This window comes from Saccopteryx bilineata, chromosome 5, assembly GCF_036850765.1.
Source record: "Saccopteryx bilineata isolate mSacBil1 chromosome 5, mSacBil1_pri_phased_curated, whole genome shotgun sequence".
Lineage (NCBI taxonomy): Eukaryota > Metazoa > Chordata > Mammalia > Chiroptera > Emballonuridae > Saccopteryx > Saccopteryx bilineata.
The window spans coordinates 58,050,923-58,074,418 of NC_089494.1; the positions used below are offsets into that span (position 1 = coordinate 58,050,923).

Sequence of the window (23,496 nt, forward strand, 5' to 3'; positions counted from 1 at the left end):
GAGGCAGAGGCCACAGAGCCATCCCCAGTGCCCGGGCCATCTTTGCTCCAATGGAGCCTTGGCTGCGGGAGGGGAAGAGAGAGACAGAGAGGAAAGCACGGCGGAGGGGTGGAGAAGCAAATGGGCGCTTCTCCTGTGTGCCCTGGCCGGGGAATCGAACCCGGGTCCTCCGCACGCTAGGCCAATGCTCTACCGCTGAGCCAACCGGCCAGGGCCTAAAAATCATTATTTTAAATTCTGCATCTGGTAGTTTGGTTACTTCCTTTTCATTTAGTTCCTTTTCTGAGTATTCCTCTTGTTGATTCATATGGGTCATATTTTTTTGTCTTCCCATTTTGTCTTAGCTCTGCTTTAATTTTGAAATTTGTTGTGGTGTCTTTATGAGGAAGATGGGCTCAGTGGTATTGATCTCTAGTCCACCTGATTTCCTTACTCTAGGAATGCTTCCTGAAGGTAGTTTTACCCTCCTGTTGTATGTGAGTAATAAATGCAGTTGGTCCTTTTGTGGGTTCAGCTATCCCTTCAGGCTGGCTGGCTCTATGGGTCAACCTTGATTATGTGTATTAGACACTGTGCTGTGTGTGTCCTGTTGGGTGTATTTATTCACCACAATGTCTGGTGCCTGCTGGACTCTTCCTTTGGGCATGCTGTTTGTGTAGTTAGCTAGTCTAGGGTTGGTGCTGTCTGCCACCCCGTACTGGTTGTGTTGGTTCTAGATCTTCTCGGGTTGGTATCAGCTATTGTTTGTAATCTGCTGTGGGCTACCTGTCTTGAGGTACTGCTCTGTTCTCTGTTTGTGTCTACATTTTCTGTGCCTCGGTAATGTATGAGGGGCCAACCTGTGTATAAGGATCAGCTTCTTTTTGCTTAGAGATGATCATAGCTCTGTAAAAGCTCCAAGCTCCATAAGATTTGCCTCCACTTTTCAGTTGCCTTACCTCCTCTTGTAGCTGCATGGTATTCCCACAGAGTCTTCTGTAGAAAGACTGGTGTGGGTTCAGATCGACCTCACCTCATCAACCCCTCTACAGGTTGCAAGCTTGATGGGTTAGGGCAGCAAAGTTGGGAATTCAACATTAGTGGGACCCCCTACTTCAGCTGTCTCTTGATCAGGAGCTCAGTATGGGGAATATGGCCCCTACTTCAGAGCCTAATCTCTCAGACATTGCTGGATACTACAATTCTATTTCTCCCTAGCAAGGTGAGCAGTAGGCGCAGATTGGGTAGGGCTGATAGTCTCCTCTGCAGAAGTTCTTACAGCTGGTGAGACCCTAGTCTCAGGGAGGAAGACTGAGAGAGTCCTTCCCTGGGGCTGATTTTGCCCCCCTCCCCAGAAAGTGGGTTAGCCCTTCTACTGGACCCAACTATAGGCTCACAGGGGCCTAAACTTTAAGTATCTGTTCTGCAAGCCTCTCTCCCTTCCCCATATGGAACCTAGCCCAGCAAGGCAGGATATCTAACACCCAGGCTGGTTGACTATGAAGTTTCACCTAGAGGCCAATTAAGTTCAGTTGAGGCCCTGGGCACAGAAGAAAATATTGGCCCCTTTCAAAAAAGAGAAACAAAACAAAACAAATATTATGTACTATTAATGTTAAAATTGCACATATGAAACCAAACTTAGTGTCATTAGAAAAAAGTGTAAAGTTGGGGTTTTGTGGTGCCCTTCAGAAGTCAGGGCCCAGGATGTACACCCAGTGCACCCACTGTTAAATCCAGCTCTGGTTCCATCCTGTCCAATGCACACGAACTGCTCTGCCAGTGTTGACCACAAAGAGTGGAACTTGCCTCAGCAGGGCCTGGTGTCTGTAGAGCCCTCCCTTAGGGCACGCTGCCAGCAAGGGTTGTTAGGTCTGGAACTGATGCTCTCTCCGCAGCTGGCCCCTAGATGTGCCAGCCCTGAGCATCCCTGGAGGGAACTCAGTGTAGACCAGTGAGGACACTGCCCATAACTGGCCCTTAGCAACCTTCTTGGAGCTACAAGTAATCCAGAGTTTGCGGCTACCTTTCTGGGCCCTGAGGTACATGCCAATACCAAACCACATACCTAAACTGGCTTTTACCTACTCTGGGCCTGGGGGAAGGTTTGCAAAAGGCCAAGGTTCCCTGAGCTCCGCTTCCTGTAACCTCTGTCTACTGGCTGCTTGTAGGGTTGGGCCACTGAAAAACTCCTCTGGTAGAGTCTAGAGCCTGTGACAATTCAGGAATTAGGAAGGGTGGTGGGTATGGCTCCTGCCCCTGAACCCCTGGTGTCATTCTGTCCAGACTTTTTTCACAGGCCTCAGTAGGGTGTAGCTCCAGGAGTCTGGTGGATGTGGCCTCTGAGACCCAGAGATCTGGTCTTTTCATAGTTCGGATGGTTTCTACTGAGCCTCTCATGAGGTGGAAGCACCAGTGATAGACTCAGGAGAGTGCAGGGGTGGAGGGGGAGGAGAGGTGGAAGCTCTGTCCTCAATGCCAGAAAAGTGAGCCACTGATGCTCACTTCTTGGCTTACTTCTCAGAATGGACCGGTGTTGGTCAAATAAGTTTGTAAATATGATATATATGTTTGCTCGCTTATAGTTTGCATTGGGTGTGGGGGACAGGCTGTAAGCAGGCAGGGTCATTATACCCTAAGGCTTAGTTTTAAGACTAAACCTTTCCCACTCTAAGTGACTTTGTATCAGAGACATCCTTGTTTGTATATTGGATTAAAGGTTTTGATTTCTACCCTATAAAATAGGGCAGACCAGGAGCTTTCTCTCTCTCAGTTCCTGAGATTTAACATTAGAGAGAAGAGCAGAGAAAGGCCATTTGGAGGAGAGGAGAAGCAGCCAAGATGGTGGAGTGCTGAAGAAGAAGCCAGTTTGTGCAGAGAGAAGGAGGTGGGGAACAGAGGTAAATAAGGCTGGTGAGATAGAAACCTTTGATTCTAGGAAACTCGGATAAGTCAGTGGCTTTGGGAGCCCTGAATGGAAAGGGAAGTGTTTTCCCACTGTGTGTATTTCTTGCCCGCTGGGTGCAAGCTAGGATTAAAGCTAATGGCCCATCAGTTCTTGGCTCTGTTGTTTCATTACCTCTGTCCAAATCAAATGCAAACTTGCACTGGCCAGGTGGCTGTGATGGTGGCTGCAGCTACTGGCTTTACAACCAGTCTCCACAGGGTGGAGCAGGACGGATTCCCGAGGTCAGGGCAGTTGCTAATGCCACCTGAAGGGAACTGCTCCACCAAAGAAAGATGGCAACTAAAGTACTGGAGAATGACTCAGCACAGGAATTCTGATGGCCTTCCCCATGGTGTCTCTCCCTGGGCCACTAACTTCATACTATCCTCATGCAACTCTTGTTCTCTCAGCTTTTCCCCACTGAAGCCCTAAATAAGTGGTTGTGAATGAGATTTTCTGTGCTGGCCTTTTAAGATGGAGCCTGCATCTTTGAAAGGTTCCATCTCTTTCTTGCAGACAGAAACTTCGACTCTTTTTCAGTGCCAAGTGCTATGTGGGTGCCTGTTCTAGGCTTTGGGGCTCTAGGCTGGGGCACCCTCCTGGGGCTTAGAACCTGCACCTCTCAGGGGGAATCATCCCACAGTAAGAATCCTTCTGCCCCCCTCCCTCACTCTTGGGATTGAGGCAGCCCTTTCTGCATCTCTGCCCTTCATACCCATCTCTATGTGGCTTTCTCTGTGATCCTTGGTTATAGACTCCTCTTCGTTTAGTCCAAAGATGGTTTTTCAAGAAGATTGTTCTGAAATTAAGTTGTAATCCATTGGTCCTGGGAGATGGCAGTCGGAAAGTCTGCTACTCTGTTGCCATCTTGGAATCCCCCATTATTATTATTATTATTATTATTATTGTTATTAAACCTGTTTTAAAAATATGGTCGAGAGTGTGTTGGAAGAGGTAGAGAAAGAAATTTCTAGTTGATGGAGTCAAAATATTTTAAAATACAGAAGTAACATAAATAAAACCTTAAAAAGCAAGAATATATTATAAATCTATTTATATTTCAGCAATATGAACAGATGAACAGGTCTTGTATCAATTTCTCGTATGGGAGGGAGGTGTTTCTGAAAAATACTTGTTTACAAAATCTCCTGTTAGCTATCTCTGATGCGTTCTAACTTGTCCTAAAACAATATTATAAGAGTCCAGGTACTTTTCTGAAAGTTTATCCATTCTGTTATTTAGATACCCAGTTCTCTGAATGTGTTCAACATTGGCTATTCCATCTGCCATATATTTTTCTTTTCTTATATAATCCTTGTTTAGTTTTGAAATCAAGCTATATTGCAAATAAATCTTTTTCCTTTGTATGGAGAAGATTGTATAAGATTAGAATTGCCCAATATTCAAATGTTTAATAGAATTTCCTAGAATTCTATCTTGAGAGAGACAGAGAGTGAGTGAGTGTGTGTGTGTGTGTGTGTGTGTGTGTAATGGAACTTTTTAAAACTACTGATTCAATTTCTTTAAAGCTTATAGGACTTTTCATGTTCTCTACTTTTTAAAAAAGTTGGTTTTTGTTAACCTGTATGTATTTATTTTATCTGTTTTCAAATTTATAGTCACAAAGTTATTCATAATATCTTACCTATTTCATCTCTGCAGCAATTATAGCTTTGCCCCCTTTTAAACTTGATTAAAAATTTTTTTTAATACCTCTCTTTTTCCCCTTTGGTTATTCTCTCTAGAGCCTTGTATATTGTATTACTTTTCTGACATGTATTTATCCCCTTCATTATATGCTTGTTCTCTTTCTTATTAAATTCTGCTCTTATTTTTCTTATCTTTTGTCATCTTGGTTTATTTTGTTGTTCTTTTTCTCTTAATTCTTTATGGTTGTGTGATTGCTTCATTAAGTTAAGCTTTTCTTTCTTTTTTTGTTTGTTTTCTTAATGTAAGCATTTAAAACTAAACCTTTAAGAACCTTTTTATATAACTGTGTCTTACAGTTTTGGCACATAATATTTTTCTAATTTACCTGGTATTTTTCTAAATTTCTATTTTGAATTTTTATTGATAAGTTGTTTAGAAATATATTTAAAATTTTCAAATATTATGTTTCTCTAGTTATATATTTTTTATTGTTTCTAACAGAAGTACATTTAGATGAAATGATATGTTCTGCATAATACCAATTATTTGACATGGTTATTTCAAATTGGCTAACTTGATGACCAAGCTTTTAGTCAATTTTCATAAATGTTCTATGTCAACTTGATTAATAATAGGAAGTGTCATGTTGTTGGGTATAGTGTGTAAACAGATATATCAGACGTACTTGTATATGATTGATGGGTGGGTTATGGTTTGGGGAGACAGTACCTAGTGATGCCTATGAAATAATCTTTTTTTTTTTAAGTAAAGCAGACAGACTAAGAAACCATGAAGTTTTTTTTTTTTAATAATTTTATTTTTTTAATGGGGTGACATCAATAAATCAGGATACATATATTCAAAGATAACAAGTCCAGGTTATCTTGTCGTTCAATTATGTTGCATACCCATCACCCAAAGTCAGATTGTCCTCTGTCACCTTCTATCTTGTTTTCTTTATGCCCCTCCCCCTCCCCCTTTCCCTCTCCCATCCCCCCCCCCCCGTAACCACCACACTCTTATCAATGTCTCTTAGTTTCACTTTTATGTCCCACCTACGTATGGAATAATGCAGTTCCTGGTTTTTTCTGATTTACTTATTTCGCTTCGTATCATGTTATCAAGATCCCACCATTTTGCTGTAAATGTTCCGATGTCATCATTTCTTATGGCTGAGTAGTATTCCATAGTGTATATGTGCCACATCTTCTTTATCCAATCATCTATTGACGGGCTTTTTGGTTGAAACCATGAAGTTTTAAAGATGGAGTTTACATAGATGTTGAAAGTCTATTATTCTCTCTGAAAGAACATGTAAGAGTCTTAAAGATTTGAGCAGTCCAGTATTTGTTGTGGTTTCTCCTTCTGTTGTTTCATCCTATGCAGATTCTAAATCATGGAAGGATTATAGTTGGGTAAACTAATTGCTCTTTTGTTTGAAACATTTTAGAAGTGAAATCAAATTTAGAATGGTTCTTGACCCTGTTGCTTTTATGAGAATAAGTGCTAGCCGATATGTTCAATATTTCTAACCCAGCAGCAACCAGACATTAAAAATAAGATGAATGGAGCCCTGGCCAGTTGGTTTAGTGGTAGATCATCGGCCGGCATGTGGATGTCCTGGGTTCAATTTCTGGTTATCAGGGCATACAGGAGAGGTGGCCATCTGCTTCTTCACCCCCTTCTCTCTTTTTCTCTTCCCCTCCTGCAGTCATGGCTCGATTGGAGCAAACTGGCCCTGAGTGCTGAGGATGGCTCCGTGGCCTCTGCCTCAGGCACTAGGAAGAGCTTGGTTGCTGAGCAATGGAACAGTGTTTCAGATAGGCAAAGCCTTACCCTCTAGTAAGCTTGCCATGTGGATCCTGGTTGGGGCGCATGCGGGAGTCTGTCTCTGCCTCTCCTCCTCTCACTGAATAAAAAACAAACAAACATAGGATGAATGGTGTAATTGGCTGGCTCAGCCAAGGGCTTGATCTAGTTTATAAAAAGGCTACTGCAGCATTCTACCAGCTGGCCAAGGAAATATCTGGCATAAGCTAGCAAGCAGGAGACCAGTGTTGGGCGGGGGCATCTAACCAACCTTATCCAAGTTGGAATAACTTAGACAAGGCTGCCAAAATTCAGGCTGACTCAGCTCTTCAGTGTTAACATTAAAATTTGTCAAACAGAAATAGAAACTTACATATATAACAATAAAATATATAATTAAAATATAGTAGATACACTGTGAAACTAGAAATTATATTTCCTCTAAATGTAGGAAAGGTCAGCACTATCCATAATAGAAATAGTTGCTTACAAATCAGTTGCATTTTGGGGGCCACTTTTCAGGTTGTCCCAATTGGCCACAGTGGGAAGAGTACAAAAGGTTTTCCATGGGAGGTGGTCCTTGTTAGGTATAACAAATGGATGAGACAAGTCTCTAGTGTGGCACTGCAACATCCATGCCCCGATCCAGACCTGGCCTTCCATACATCACTATCTTGACCTTGGTCTTTTCTGTATTTTCTGGTTCCTGACAGTTTGGCATCTGAACCACAACTCCCTGCTGACCATATCCTGTCCATATTCGCAGACTTCTTGGCCTTCCTGGTTCTACCATACAGTCTTGCCTCCCTGAATAACTGCAGTTCTTAGATGGCCCCACTGTGACAGGAAGAGAGGTGCCTCTGGCTAGCTGGCTTCTTCCCCTGCTATCTCTTGTGTACTAGCCTTTTCTCAGATATTTGAACTACACAAAATAAAGCTTATAGAGCATTTTAACTTCACTTGCCTTGCTTCTGCACTCTTATAATGGATCTGTAATAGATATCTATGTTAGCTATTAAAGAAGGTTAAGAATTTACCTTTTTTTTTTTTTTTTGTACCACCTCACCTGCAACTTTGGTTTCAGTTGTGTTGTGGTTCTTCCTTCTTTCTGTGTCTTTTGCCTTGAGGTGTATTTGTATTTATCAGAAAAAAAGATAAATAGTAATAGATGCCAACAATAAGACAGGACCAAAGACAAGTGCCAACTAAGAAAGGAAAAACAAAGAAATAAGATCAGCAAACATCATAACTAAACATCAACAGCATAACTAAAGAATGGAAAATCTCCTAAGCAACTTGGTAATAGCAATGGCTATTTTGAAACTTTGTATTAAATTCTCTTACCATGTCTTTAATCATTAATTCAGTTTGAAAGACTTAAATTAGTGTATGCCCATTAAACATTTATCAAATAAAGCTGACCTGTATGTATTAACAATCTGCTCCACCACCTGCAAGTATTTTGTGAAAGAAATCAGAGACAAGATTTTTGATTAATGTAGGACAATGACATTCTCTTTTTTATAGGCCTTTCAAATTTAATAATAGTAAAAAAGAACAATGACATTCTGCGAATATATATTAAGAACAACAATAAAATTTTTCAGTTTTTCTCAGCAAGTATTAAGTTAGGAGGCCCAGAACATTAGCTATCTATTTACCATATTCCATGTCCTTGTTTTTTATGTAATATAATCTTAAGCCTTCCATCAATGCAGAACAATTAGTTGTCCTTTTTTTGTATGGAGAAAAGCAGAAGAGTACATTTCAAATCATTAAAGACTAACAAAAAATTTTAAGAGCTTAGCCTTCCAAGCAGTTTCTGGAAAATAAGTGTTGTTTATGATAAATCATAAATGTAAGGAGATACTTTTATAAATTGGAACTAAATGAGTGTTACTAATTGATGTACCAATCGAAGCAATCTTCTTTTAAGTTTCAGACAGCTTGACAGTCTATCAGTTCAAGTTTCAGGGGCTTATTCATTTTATACTTTGCTTCCACTAGCTTCTCGACATTGCAACTCCATAGGGCATTTGAAAGAGGCTGTAGCTGAAATGTGGTACTGAACTTGGTCTGAAAGCCTTCCTTTGTAGGGTTGAGCTGGTAAGGTGCTGGGGAACACAGGTATGCTGGCCCAGTACCTTAAGCTTTTGGGGAAAATGGATAGGAAACATTACAAAACAAGACAAAAGCTAGAAAATAGACTTATGATAGCTCTAAAACAGTAGTTTACAATCTGTTTACCTCAGACTCTCCGAGGCCTTGAATTTGTTAAGGCATCTCTAATTTAATGTTTCTTAACCCTGATCATTAGCCAGAAGTTAGATGTCCAGCACAGCCCTCCTCATACTAATTATTTTATAGGTCGGGATGGGGCTCTGACATCAGTATTTATCTAAGCTCCCCAAGTGACTCAAGTGTTACAAGGGTTGCCTACCACTACTGTATTCCTATGAATACCTAACGGTGTCTGTGGATGTAAGAAATACCATATATACATACGTATCTTTTATCACCTTTCCTTTATAACTTTTGGACACAATAGCTCAGATAAAAATTTATAAATATTTTATGTAATCAATAGGGGCTCTTTGCATTTACATGTTTTCTCATTCATATGTTTTAAAGACATAATTATCATTACGGATGTTCTTCGACTTGAAGAGTTTGAATCTCTTGGCTATAAAGGACCCAAGGTGGAGTTGAGATTGTGGTTAAAACAAACACTCATCCAGGTTAAATGGTGCTCAAGACTAGTTCTTGGCTTAATCATGACCACTGGAAAATTTCACTATAAAATGCTGGGGACAGAAGGCTTAAATACAGAAGGGATAAAGTAGATCTCATGTGACCCATCCTTACCACGAGTCTGAGACCTGGATAAGATTTGTGGCTCTGCTCCTACCTTGAGGAGCCTTGAGTGGCTTCCCTGATAAAGTGTAAAAGAGAAAGGATGGATTCACTTTTGCTTTCAGGCGTCTTCCGTGCCTCTGACATATGACTCTTTGGGGCTGGCTGGGATTGTTGAGTGCAATGAACAAATAACTATATTCTTAAGGAACTGAAAGCTCAGACTGCAGAAGTTGGTTCTTTCTACAACTTTAATGGACCTTGCAGTTGGGACCTGTTTTCTGGATGTGCTCTGTGGCATCACATTCAACTCAGGAACTTAGAGAAGAGGCTGCAAGTCAGATCCTAGGTCAGGCATGTATGCAATTACTGTTCTCTATGTAGCAGGCACAGTTCCATTGCTATAAAGTAAAAATTATCTTTGGTTCTATGTCTCTGTTTTTTAAATATTAAAAATTATAGCTGAGCATCACATGTAAAAAGTAGGTCTGCACAAAAGGCATTGAGAAGATCCCTGCACTTCTCAAGGGCAGTTGTACTTAAAATATCTGAGATCGGAGAACATTATGACATGAACATGCTAGAAGCTAGCAGAGTCTACCACAAATATAAGAACCTCATTTCAGATTTTAACAACCTTATTAAAGAAGCCCTTACTTTAATTTATTAGAAAACTCTCCTGTTGTAGATCATTTCTTGTTCTTTTGTCCTAAGGGAGAGGAATAAAAATTGGACACCATCTGCATGTGATATTTTATTATAAACCTGGAGGCATTTGTTAGTTTCCTTTTCAAGTTTTCATTTTCAGCAATAAATAGGCTCAGTGTTTCTACATTCTTAAAGGCCCTGTTCCCTCCTTACCTGGATTCTCTGAAGCCTTGCTGGTGAGTGTGGCACACTCCTTGAAGACCGCAGGTGGAAAGTTACTGGGCAGAGTCCCTTATCTCTACCTAAATAGTCTCTACTTTCCATTTCAACTCCTTTTCCTAAAATTAAAATATATATATATGTATACCTATATTTATATAACATATAATATTTAAAGTATATTAATTTATTTATATATCTCAAACTACTTTGGGGGCAATACCCCCATGTAGATGGCCACAGTCCACTAAACCTCAGAACATCCACAAGGAAACTTACGTTCCCAGTCAGAATGCGTCCCTCCCTGCATTCCTCACTCAGTAGTCACTCCACCTCTCATCCAGGAACCTGTACCAGAGATATGGAGTCATTTTTGACTTCTCTAACTTGAACAACCTTTCATCAAATGAACTGGAAAATCCTACCGATTCTACCTCCTAATAAATGTCTTTGAACCGAGCCCATCTGCTGTCACCCCTACCACCACTAACCATCACCCCAGTCCAGAGGTGGTTTCTCTCTCATCTTGATAGGTTTCCTGTCCACTCTACACATAAGCCAGAGTGGCTTTTCCAGAATGGAGAATAAGTCATATTACTCCCACCTACCTTTTAAAATTCTTTATGACCCGCCTTCCTCTACAATAGATTTTCAGTTCTAAGCCTGGTCAATAGGCACCCCTTCATCAGCTTCCAGCTGGTCTCTCCTCCCACATCTCTGACTCTTCCATTGAAAGCCATTTTCACCTTCTTTTTAATTCTGCAAATTTACCAGCTTTCTATCACCAGTGTTGTGATTGCTTACTCTTGCTGGGACCCTGATCCTTTGGATATCAGCTTAAATATTTCACTTTTTTTTAGACTTTATTTATTGATATTTAGAAAGAGGGGGGGGAGAGGAAAAGAGGAAGAGGAAGAGAGGGGTAGAAGCTGGAAGAATCAATTAATAGTAGTTGCTTCCCATATGTGACTTGAGTACATAAGTCCAGGGTTTCTAACCAGTGACCTCACCATTCCAGGTCGGCGCTTTATCCACTGCGCCACCGCAGGTCAGGCAACATTCTACTTTCTTTGGAAGATTTTTTTCTGACCTCAGACTAGATGTAGTTAGTCCCTGGCTGTGCGTTCTACAATGCCTTGTTTCCCTACTGTTATACCCATTTGTGTTCATTGCTTGGCTAGCAAATCCTTTTTTTTTTTTTTTTTTTGCTATCTTTTGTTTTTGAACTTTTATTTTCTATATAGTATTAGAGTAATATGTCTCTTCATCTAATTATCTTCCTAGGTTTCTTCATTTTCTGTAATTTATATCTCAATTTTGACCTCAGTTTTCTTTATTTTTTAACATTGGAAAATTAATCTACAGATTAATACACATTATGAAAGTGTGCTATAGTGTCAGCTCTTTAGACCTCCCATTAGATGGATTATATCAAGTTTTGAGTTAATTCACGAGAATTATCCCGTAAGTAGTATAATGGAGACATGGACAAACCATGTTTTAAGATGTTTATTTTTAAGACAATCTTTCTTCTCAGGTTTTAAATGGGAAGGTTAACACTTATCATACATATTAACATAGTTATTTCTTTTCTCCTCAAATTATAAGTTTATCAGGTGGGTATAGAGAGTTGAAGAGATGGTGGAAAGGGTTTATAACATTTTGGTGTTCTTTTATCATGCTGAATTCTGTTGTTCTTATGTGGATTTGGATTTTGGTGAAGAATACCCCACAGTCCTGGTGGTTAGTTTATTCAGAGTTGGACTTTGGTGAATGAAACCCTTCTCCAGAAATGCAGATTATCGCATAGGTAAGAACAGAAAGGCCATGCCTGCTCCAGAGTAGATTTTCAACCCTGGTCTAACATAGTCCACACCACTGATACGCAATCGCCAAAATTCACACCATAAAAATAGGTCCCTCAGATGACGTATCTCTCCTGGCACCTTGATCTTTTCCCCAGTATAACCACATATATGATTATACATTCATATGTTGTATGCCTCCCCTACTAGACTGCAAGTTCCATGAAGGTAGGAATGATTCTTCTTTTGTTTTCTGCTGTATTTCCTAGCCTGCAGCCTGATGCATAATGGTTCCTCAGTGAATTTTTTTTTAAATAATAATTTTGGGATTTTTCTGAAAGTTTGGTTGCAGGTTCATTTTGAGAAAGAGATTTGGTTTTGTTTGGGTTTATGATTTACCTCTTTTCTTCAGGGTTCTCTCTTCCCTGGCTAAGGGTGTAGGATGGCCACCACAGATCCCCAGATAAGAACCAGGTACTATATGGAGTTTAAGGGCCCTGACCTTATAATATTGGGATACACAGACCTCATCAGAAGGCCAGTGTTTGGTCTTGAGGCTTGTCCACAACCAACCCCTCTAGGTCTTTAGATAAAATTCATAGCTCTACATGGTGGTAGACAACAGGGCTTTGATTTTGTTTTTTAAGTTTCTTTTGACAAGAGAGTGTCTAGGCACTGGTAGAAGACTCACTTGAGCCCTGGTTTGAAGAAGGAGCATCAATTCCATTTCTTACCTTCTCTGGAACATTTTTAGAAGCTGTTATCCCTTCAGGAGACAGTATTTTCTCAGTCCCTTACTCCTCTCACTTTCTCCTTCCTCTCTCTCCCTCCTTCCCCCCTCCCTCCCTACCTCCTCCCCTCCTCCCCTCCTTCCCTCCCTCCCTGACTTTTCTCTTTCTTAACATTTGAAAATAAGTGGAAGGTATTATAACATTTCACCTCAAAATACTTTAACATGTATGTCCTAAAAATAAAAACGTTTTCTTACATAATTTCAACACCACTATCACAGTCAAGAAAGTTTATATTGATACATTGATATTACCTAACAAAAAGTCCATGTTCAACTTTCTCGAATGATTCCCTCCAAAAATTGCATAACAATTTCCAATGAAGAATCACACATTTTATTTAGATTACAAGTCTCTTAAGTCTTCTTTAAACCAGAACAGCTTCCTTAGCTTTGTTTTATTATTTTCTAATTTTTTTTTCCTTTTATGATATTGACATTTTTGAATAATCAAGGTCAGGCTTCTTTCTAACTGACCAAAAATCTGCACTTTACTTACTTTTATTTTTCTTAATATTCTTTTTTTTTTTTTTTTTAATAAATTTTTATTAATGGTAATGGGATGACATTAATAAATCAGGGTACATATATTCAAAGAAAACATGTCTAGGTTATTTTGTCATCAAATTATGTTGCAAACCCCTCGCCCAAAGTCAGATTGTCCTCCGTCACCCTCTATCTAGTTCTCTGTGCCCCTCCCCCTCCCCCTAACTCTCTCCCTCCCTCCCTCCCATGTCCTCCCTCTCCCCCCACCCTTGGTAACCACCACACTCTTGTCCATGTCTCTTAGTCTCATTTTTATGTTCCACCAATGTATGGAATCATGTAGTTCTTGTTTTTTTCTAATTTGCTTATTTCACTCCTTATAATGTTATCAAGATCCCACCATTTTGCTGTAAATGATCTGATGTCATCATTTCTTATGGCTGAGTAGTATTCCATAGTGTATATGTGCCACATCTTCTTTATCCAGTCTTCTATTGAAGGGCTTTTTGGTTGTTTCCATGTCTTGGCCACTGTGAACAGTGCTGCAATGAACATGGGGCTACATGTGTCTTCACGTATCAATGTTTCTGAGTTTTTGGGGTATATACCCAGTAGAGGGATTGCTGGGTCATAAGGTAGTTCTATTTGCAGTTTTTTGAGGAACCACCATACTTTCCTCCATAATGGTTGTACTACTTTACAGTCCCACCAACAGTGAATGAGGGTTCCTTTTTCTCCACAGCCTCTCCAACATTTGCTATTACCCGTCTTGTTGATAATAGCTAATCTAACAGGAGTGAGGTGGTATCTCATTGTAGTTTTGATTTGCATTTCTCTAATAAGTAATGAAGCTGAGCATCTTTTCATATATCTGTTGGCCATTTGTATCTCTTCCTGGGAGAAGTGTCTGTTTATGTCCTCTTCCCATTTTTTTATTGGATTGTTTGTTTGTTTGTTGTTGAGTTTTATGAGTTCTTTGTAAATTTTGGATATTAGGCCCTTATCTGAGCTGTCGTTTGAAAATATCAGTTCCCATTTAGTTGGCTGTCTGTTTATTTTGATATCAGTTTCTCTTGCTGAGCAAAAACTTTTAATTCTGATGTAGTCCCATTCATTTATCTTTGCCTTCACTTCTCTTGCCATTGGAGTCAAGTTCATAAAATGTTCTTTAAAACCCAGGTCCATGATTTTAGTACCTATGTCTTCTTCTATGTACTTAATTGTTTCAGGTCTTATATTTAGGTCTTTGATCCATTTTGAATTAATTTTAGTACACGGGGACAGGCTGTAGTCGAGTTTCATTCTTTTGCATGTGGCTTTCCAGTTTTCCCAACACCATTTGTTGAAGAGGCTTTCTTTTCTCCATTGTGTGTTGTTGGCCCCTTTATCAAAGATTATTTGACTATATATGTGGTTTTATTTCTGGGCTTTCTATTCTGTTCCATTGGTCTGAGTGTCTATTTTTCTGCCAATACCATGCTGTTTTGATTATCGTGGCCCTATAATATAGTTTAAAGTCAGGTATTGTAATGCCCCCAGCTTCATTCTTTTTCCTTAGGATTGTTTTGGCTATTCGGGGTTTTTTATAGTTCCATATAAATCTGATGATTTTTTGTTCCATTTCTTTAAAAAATCTCATAGGGATTTTGATGGGAATTGCATTAAATTTGTATATTGCTTTGGGTAATATGGCCATTTTGATTATATTTATTCTTCCTATCCAAGAACAAGGAATATTTTTCCATCTCATTGTATCTTTTTCGATTTCCCTTAACAATGCTTTGTAATTTTCATTATATAGGTCCTTTACGTTCTTTGTTATGTTTATTCCTAGGTATTTTATTTTTTTTGTTGCAATCGTGAAGGGGATTATTTTTTTGAGTTCGTTTTCTAATATTTCATTGTTGGCATATAGAAAGGCTATGGACTTTTGTATGTTAATTTTGTATCCTGCGACCTTACTGTATTGGTTTATTGTTTCTAATAATCTTTTTGTGGAGTCCTTCGGGTTTTCGATGTATAGGATCATATCATCAGCAAAAAGTGATAGCTTTACTTCTTCTTTTCCGATATGGATGCCTTTTATTTCTTTGTCTTGTCTGATTGCTCTGGCCAGAACTTCTAGCACCACGTTGAATAAGAGTGGAGAGAGTGGACAACCCTGTCTTGTTCCTGATTTAAGGTAGAAAGTCCTCAGTTTTATACCGTTTAATAGGATGTTGGCTGATGGTTTATCATATATGGCCTTTATCATGTTGAGATATTTTCCTTCTATACCCATTTTGTTGAGAGTCTTAAACATAAAATTGTGTTGTATTTTATCAAAAGCCTTTTCTGCATCTATTGATAAGATCATGTGGTTTTTGTTCTTTGTTTTGTTGATATGGTGTATTACGTTAACAGTTTTGCGTATGTTGAACCATCCTTGAGATTCTGGGATGAATCCCACTGGATCATGATGTATTATTTTTTTAATATGTTGTTGTATTCGGTTTGCCAGTATTTTGTTTAGTATTTTAGCGTCTGTATTCATTAGAGATATTGGTCTGTAGTTTTCTTTCTTTGTGCCATCCTTGCCAGGTTTTGGTATGAGGGTTATGTTGGCCTCATAAAATGTGTTTGGAAGTATTGCTTCTTCTTCAATTTTTTGGAAGACTTTGAGTAGAATAGGAACCAAGTCTTCTTTGAATGTTTGATAGAATTCACTAGTATAACCGTCTGGGCCTGGACTTTTATTTTTGGGGAGATTTTTAATAGTTTTTTTCTATTTCCTCCCTGCTGATTGGTCTGTTTAGGCTTTCTGCTTCTTCATGACTCAGTCTAGGAAGGTTGTATTGTTCTAGGAATTTATCCATTTCTTCTAGATTGTTGTATTTGGTGGCATATAATTTTTCATAGTATTCTACAATAATTCTTTGTATTTCTATGATGTCTGTGGTGATCTCTCCTCTTTCATTTTGGATTTTATTTATTTGAGTCCTGTGTCTTTTTTCCTTGGTGAGTCTTGCCAAGGGTTTGTCAATTTTGTTGATCTTTTCAAAGAACCAGCTCCTTGTTTTATTGATTTTTTCTATAGTTTTTCTGTTCTCTATTTCATTTATTTCTGCTCTGATTTTTATTATCTCCTTTCTTCGGCTGGTTTTGGGTTGTCTTTGTTCTTCTTTTTCTAGTTCCTTAAGGTGTGAAGTTAAGTGGTTTACTTGGGCTCTCTCTTGTTTGTTCATATAGGCCTGAAGTGATATGAACTTTCCTCTTATTACTGCTTTTGCTGCATCCCAGAGATTCTGATATGTCGTATTTTCATTTTCATTTGTCTGTATATATCTTTTGATTTCTGCGCTTATTTCTTCTTTGACCCATTCATTTTTTAGAAGTATGTTGTTTAGTTTCCACATTTTTGTGGGTTTTTCCCCCTCTTTTTTGCAGTTGAATTCTAGTTTCAAGGCTTTATGATCAGAAAATATGCTTGGTACAATTTCAATTTTTCTAAATTTGCTGATATTGTCTTTGTGGCCCAACATATGGTCAATTCTTGGAATGTTCCATGTACACTAGAGAAAAATGTATACTCTGGCACTTTGGGATGAAGTGTCCTGTAGATGTCTATCATATCCAGGTGTTCTAGTATTTTGTTTAAGGCCACTATATCTTTATTGATTCTCTGTTTGGATGACCGATCTAGAGCCGTCAGCGGTGTATTGAGGTCTCCAAGTATGATTGTATTTTTGTTAGTTTTTGTTTTAAGGTCAATAAGTAGCTGTCTTATATATTTTGGTGCTCCTTGGTTTGGTGCATATATATTAAGGATTGTTATGTCTTCTTGATTCAACTTCCCCTTAATCATTATGAAATGACCATTTTTGTCTCTGAGTACTTTTTCTGTCTTGTAGTCAGCATTATTAGATATGAGTATTGCTACACCTGCTTTTTTTTGGGTGTTGTTTGCTTGGAGTATTGTTTTACAGCCTTTCACTTTGAAGTTGTTTTTATCCTTGTTGCTTAGATGTGTTTCTTGTAGGCAGCATATAGTTGGATTTTTTTTTTAATCCATTCTGCTACTCTGTGTCTTTTTATTGGTAAGTTTAATCCATTTACATTTAGTGTAATTATTGACACTTGTGGGTTCCCTACTGCCATTTTATAAATTGCTTTCTGTTAGTTTTGTATCTAGTTTGATTCTTCTCTTTTGTTTTTCTATCATTTGTTTTTGTTTGTTTGTGTTCCATACTTCTTTCCTCTGTTGCTCCCTTTTTTAAGTCAAGTGTTTTTGTGGTGGTTTTTTTAAGGGTGGTTACCATTAAGTAATGAAAAGGGTACCTACCATATTCATTGTAGTACCCTATCTTATAAGTATTTCTGCACTTCATCATCCTTTGCTACTGTTAATCTCCATCCTCTCCCCCCTTTTTTCCCTTTGTTGTCACAGTTTAAGTTTGGTTTTATTGTGTTCTTGGTGGAGCTGTTACTTGTGGTGTTGTTTTCTTTTGTTCTTTGAATCTGGTTGGAAAACCCCCTTTAGTATTTCCTGGAGTGGGGGCTTTCTGTTGATAAATTCTCTCATCTTTTCTGTATTTGTGAATGTTTTTATATCTCCTTCATACTTGAAGGATAGCTTTGATGGGTATAGTATTCTTGGCTGAAAGTTCCTCTCTTTCAGGGCTTTAAATATTGGGGTCCACTCTCTTCTAGCTTGTAGAGTTTCTGCTGAGAAATCTGATGATAATCTAATAGGCCTTCCTTTATATGTTGTACTCTTCTTTTCCCTGGCTGCCTTGAGAATTTTTTCTTTGTCATTGGTTTGTGTCATCTTTATTATGATGTGCCTTGGAGTGGGTTTGTTAGGGTTAAGAAAACTTGGTGTTCTGTTTGCTTCTTGAATTTGAGGCTTTAGTTCCTTCCACAGGCTTGGGAAGTTCTTGTCTATTATTTGTTTGAGTATATTCTCCATTCCATTTTCTTTCTCTTCTCCCTCTGATATACCTATTATTCTTATGTTATTCTTTCTGATGGAGTCAGACAATTCCTGTAGGGCTTTCTCATTTTTTATTATTTTTGAGTCTCTTTCTTCTCTCTGTTGTGCCTCAAGTTGTTTGTCTTTTATTTCACTAATCCTATCTTCAATCTGGGCTGTTCTGTTAGCTAAGCTTGTTACCTCGTTTTTCAGCTCGTGAATTGAGTTTTTCATTTCTGTTTGATTTGTTTTTATAGTTTCAATTTCCTTGGTAATATATTCTTTGTGTTCATTGAGTTGTTTTCTGATCTCCCTATATTGCCTTTCTGTGTTTTCTTGTATATCTCTGAGTATTTTTAAGATTTCTATTTTAAATTCTCTGTCATTTAGCTCCAAGGCTTCCAATATGTTAAGTCTTTTCTCCATAGATTTTTCCACATCTATTTGTGTTACCTCTCTTTCTTTTGTATCCATAATATTCGATTTCCTCTTTCTTATCGGCATCTGAGGGTGGTCTTATTGATAGCACTAATTAGAATTAATAAAGAGTAAAAAGTAAAAAAAAAAAAAAGGTAAAACACCCCACAAAAAAAAACAGTAATAATTTATTATTTCCCCCTTTTTTTTCTCTCTTCTCTTTCCCTCCTCTCCCCTCCTCAGGGAAATATCGTGCCTATAATGGAGGGCCTGATTTGGGGTGAAGAGTTCAAGGGGCAAAAAAAAAGGGAGTAGGGACCTACTAAATGCAAAAAAAAAAAAAAAAAGGAAGAAAATCTTAGACAAGCATAAGATGATTTGCTTGTAAGTGATGGTCAACTAAGAGATATAATGGGAGGGATAAGAGGGAACCAGAAAAAAGGACCAAAAAAGAATAATAAAGATGAAAAAATAAAAATAATAAGTAAAAATCTGTTGTATTAAGTGGAGCGAAGACTAAATACAATGGAGACCTTGGGTTGGGAGGACCCAAAATGCCACAAAAATAAACAAACAAGAAAAAAAAACAAAACAAAAGCAAAAAAGAGAAATAAAGCCAAAAAAAAAGCCTTGAGTCCCAAATTAACTAATTTGTTCGTGATTGAGGATTATATGGGAGGAAAGTAAAATGAGAAAAGAAAAAACGTATAGAAAGGAAAAAATTAGAAAAAGAGAAAAACGAAGGAAGAAATAAAATAGGAAGAGAAAAAAACAAAATAAAGCAAGACAAAAAAAAAAAACCAAAAGAGGAGAGAGTGAGAGTTAAGTGTTTTGGAGTATAACCTTAAAGGAGGGTGAGGATGAAGAAGAAAAATAAAATGCAACACTCATGGGTAGTGTAGTTCAAGAAAGGGGAAGCATAAGATGGGCAGAGAATAGAAGGACCGAGGTGGAGGAAATAAAGGCAAAAAGATAGAAGAAACAAACAACAACAACAACAACAAAAAAAAATTAGTGGATCAAGTTGTAAAGTCTGTGGGTTTTTCTTGATTTTGAGAGGTTAACTTCTTCCTTTTTCTTTTCTCTCCCTCTTCCTGGTTGGTGACTCTGTACCCCAGGCTCTGCCCCTGTGTCACTCTTAGGTAGGGATTTGCAGTTGATGGGATTCTATGGCAATGTCATATAATTGGCTTTAGTCTTGCTGGAAGTAAAGGCTTGTTGGCGTTTGCAGGGTCCAACGATGAGAGAGTTTGCTTTCCTGGATTCTCTCTCCTAGTCCCCCCTTTCTGAATTAGCAGCCTGGTGATCCAGCTATAAGGCTGCAACTGCTTCTGCCTGGGGAGTAAGAGGCTCAAAGAGCTGGGAAATCCCCACTCTATCCCCACTCAGTGCAAGGCTTTGGGAAAGGCTCTGAGAGTCAAGGCCTCCAGTGTAATCAGGCGGGGGTGGGAGTCAATTGTTGTCAAGGTGACTGTTCAGCGCCTATCATTTAGTTGGACCTCTCAACCCAGGCTTTCCACACTTTGTAGCCTGTTTTTGCAGGGAAGAAGAGGCACTAGTCTCTGCTTACGACTAGTGTAGTATAGACCTTATTATCTGCCAAGTCCTTCTTGTTAGCATTTATCCCTGAATATGGAGGCTCTATCAATCAGAAGTTGCCCCCGCCCCTTTAGCGAGAGGCACTAAAAAATATCACGCCTCTTGTCTTGGATCGCTGAACTGAGAGAGATCTTATCAATTAGAACCGAGGGTGCACAGATTTCATGGGTTAAGCTAATTTCAGTGATTGGGACGCAGCTGTGCTTCCGAAGGTATTTTAGGCTGCCTGCACGCGCCCCTCCCCCAACGCTTGATTGTTAGCTTGAATGGCTGGGTGAGGTGCCCCGCCCACGGAGAAAATCTCCCAAGCCTCTCCCGCTCGCCCTGCCGCTGGCGGCTGGACCGCACCAGGCATAGGATAATGGAGCCCCCTGGGTGTGCGGGCCAGCAGGGCGCCCTGGGCGCGTGGAATGCCCAAGGCACGCGTGCGAATTGGGCGCTCCGGGCACCGGTGGTCAGCGACCCCCACTCGCAGTGTGCGGGCCGCTGGGAACGTCAGCGGTGCTCAACCGGACCGGGCGCGCGCGGCTGCTCGCGGCGGCTCGCAGCGGTGGCTCGCGGCGGCGGGGGCTCGTGGCGGCGGCTCGCGGCGGCCGCTCGCGGTTCCCAAGTATATGGGCTGACTCACCACAGGCGCACTTCCTTGCGCTTTGAAAGAACGTCCCTGTGGTCGATTCCTCCACACTCTCGTCTCTCAGATTCAAGTGATAACAGTCCTTTCGCTATCAGTTTGTGTGGAACTCCGGAATGCTCCGAGGATAAATTTTTCTGTTTCTAGTTGATAAATTTGTTGTGATTTAGGGGAGAGCTGTCGGACGCGCTGCTCACGGCGCCATTTCAGTGACGTCACCACCAATATTCTTGGTAATGTTGTGTCCTTCTTATTGCATCATGTCAGGAGGCACATTATCTTATTTCATCTCATTAATGATGATGTTATGTTACATGTTTACAATGGTGTCTATCAGATCTCTTCATGATAAAGATATCTTTTCTCTTTGAACTTAATAAGAAAATTTGGGGGTATCATGTTGAGATCATGTGAATGTCTTGTTTAAAAACAACCTTTCACCCAATGGTGTTAGCTTTTAATAATGATCCTTGCTTTTATCATATTTATTATATGGTAGTTCTGAAATAGATGTTATAAAATGTCATTTCCTCCACATTTTAAAACTGACATTCTATAAAGAAGCTTTTTATCTCCTCCCTCCCCACCATACTTTTAAAGAATTATTATTTTAAAAATATAACTATGATGCCTGGCTGGTTGTGGCACAGTGGATAGTGTTGATCTGGGATGCTGAGATCTCAGGTTTGAAACCCTAGCTTGCCAGCTTGAGTACAGACTCATCTGGTTGAGCACTAGGTTACTGGCTTGAGCATGGAATCACTGATGTGATCTCAAGATTGCTGGCTTGAGCCTAAAAGTTTGAAACCCAAGGTTGCTGGCTTGAGCAAGGGGTCACTGGCTCTGCTTGAGCTCCCTAGTCAAGGCATGTATAAGAACAATCAATGAGCAACTAAAGTGAAACAACTATGAGTTTGTGTCTCATCTCTCTCCCTTCTTATTTCTCTCTTCCTCTCTCTCTCTTAAAAGATATATCACTATGGGCTCATTAGTTCATTTTTTACAGAATCATTTGACTGAAAATAAAATAGTTCTTTTATGAATGTTTTTTCATAGTGCTTAATATATATTTATTATGTATACTGCTTACAAAAATTAGGGGATATTTCAAAATGAATATGAAGCGATAAAATATTCCTTAATTTTTGTGAGCAGTGTATTTTAAAAGGCGAAAGATTTATACCATCTGAAGAGAAACCAGACCATGAGTAGTGTATTTTATATGATACTTTATAGTCAGTTGTCTACATTTTAATAAATAGCATAGTGTGGAGTTCCATTAAAAACACTTGCCTGGCCCTGGCCAGTTGGCTCAGTGGTAGAACATCAGCCCGGCACGTGGAAGTCTTGGGTTTGATTCCTGGCCAGAGCACACTGGAGAAATGCCCATCTCCTTCTCCAAACTTTCCTTCTCCCTTCTCTCTATCTTTCTCTTTCTTCTTCTCCTGTGGCCAAGGTTTCATTGGGGCAAAGTTGGCCCAGGTGCTGAGGATGGCTCCATGGCTTCTGCCTCAGACACTAGAATGATTCCAGTTGTAATGTAGCAACAGCCCAGATGGGCATGCTGGGTGGATCCCATTTGGGTACATGCAGGAATCTGTCTATCTGCCTCCCTGTTTCACTTCAAAAAAATACAAAAAACAACAACAAAAAACAAAAAAAAAACCCAAAACCAAAAAAACCCCACTTGCCCCTTCTCTAATTTTGATATGTTGTTGTAGTCAGGTGTAAAGTTTCTCTCTTGGCTACCAACTATGGTGGTATTTATTTTTATTGATATTTTTTGGTTGAACTCAACATGAAATCAAATCTGTTATTGAAAATTTGTGGGGTAAAGTTGTCATTGATAAGATACCATATACAGAAATAGTACAATTCTCTCTCCTCCCTAACAATGTACATGCAGTCACTATTCTCTCTGTCTTATTTTTAGGATCGAAGATTTAATGATGAAATTGACAAGTTAACTGGATACAAGACGAAATCACTATTGTGCATGCCTATTCGAAGCAGTGATGGTGAGATTATCGGTGTGGCTCAAGCAATAAATAAAACTCCTGAAGGTGTTCCGTTTACTGAAGATGATGAAAAAGTAAGAGTTCATGCCTTTTGTGACTTGTACTCTCCTTCTTGATCATTGGTTGCTATTCTCCCTGAAAGGACGAGAGTTATGTGAATAGCTGTTGAATTAACCCATTCCTAAACCAAAGAGATTTTCTTGTGTTATGTAAAATGTAATGGGAGTTTTAAAATATTTTATGAATGTGGTATAATTGAAAACAGTCTTTTTTCTGAGCTTGCTTTTCATTACAAGCCTCAGTAGTATTCTTATTATTCCCTGGTCTTTATCTTCCTTATAAATGAACTTTTTAATCACACCCCCAGCACACATGGCCCAAGGGAAAATAGGGTAGATAGAAAGAAGACTGTTTCAGAAACTCAGCACTTTCTCTTGTGTTTTTATAACTATGACAAGAATTGTTTTCTCAGTTCTTACATAAAAATCTCAGTAAAATTAATGTTACTTGTTATTCCAAATTGCTAATAAAAAGAGCATTACTTTTATCTCTGAAGAGCAGTTGACCTTGGTAGAAGTGATGTACTTTTTGCTCAGAAATTTTAAGTTTTTTCACCAGTAAGTTATTCACCACCTCATATTAAAAAAGAGACTTTTCAAAGAGCTAAAGTTCTGGCTTTGAAGCTCTTCCCTTT

At 39.0% G+C, this 23,496-nt stretch overlaps 1 protein-coding gene across 2 annotated transcripts in view; it reads left to right on the forward strand.

Moving 5' to 3' along the window:
* The window catches only part of PDE11A (phosphodiesterase 11A), a 467,655-nt gene that overhangs the window by 48,275 nt on the left and 395,884 nt on the right, over positions 1-23,496 (forward strand). For both annotated transcript variants that reach the window (XM_066232547.1, XM_066232548.1), the window contains exon 2: positions 22,718-22,876. In XM_066232547.1, coding sequence (XP_066088644.1) covers positions 22,718-22,876 — 159 coding nt within the window. The remainder of the gene's footprint in view (positions 1-22,717; positions 22,877-23,496) is intronic.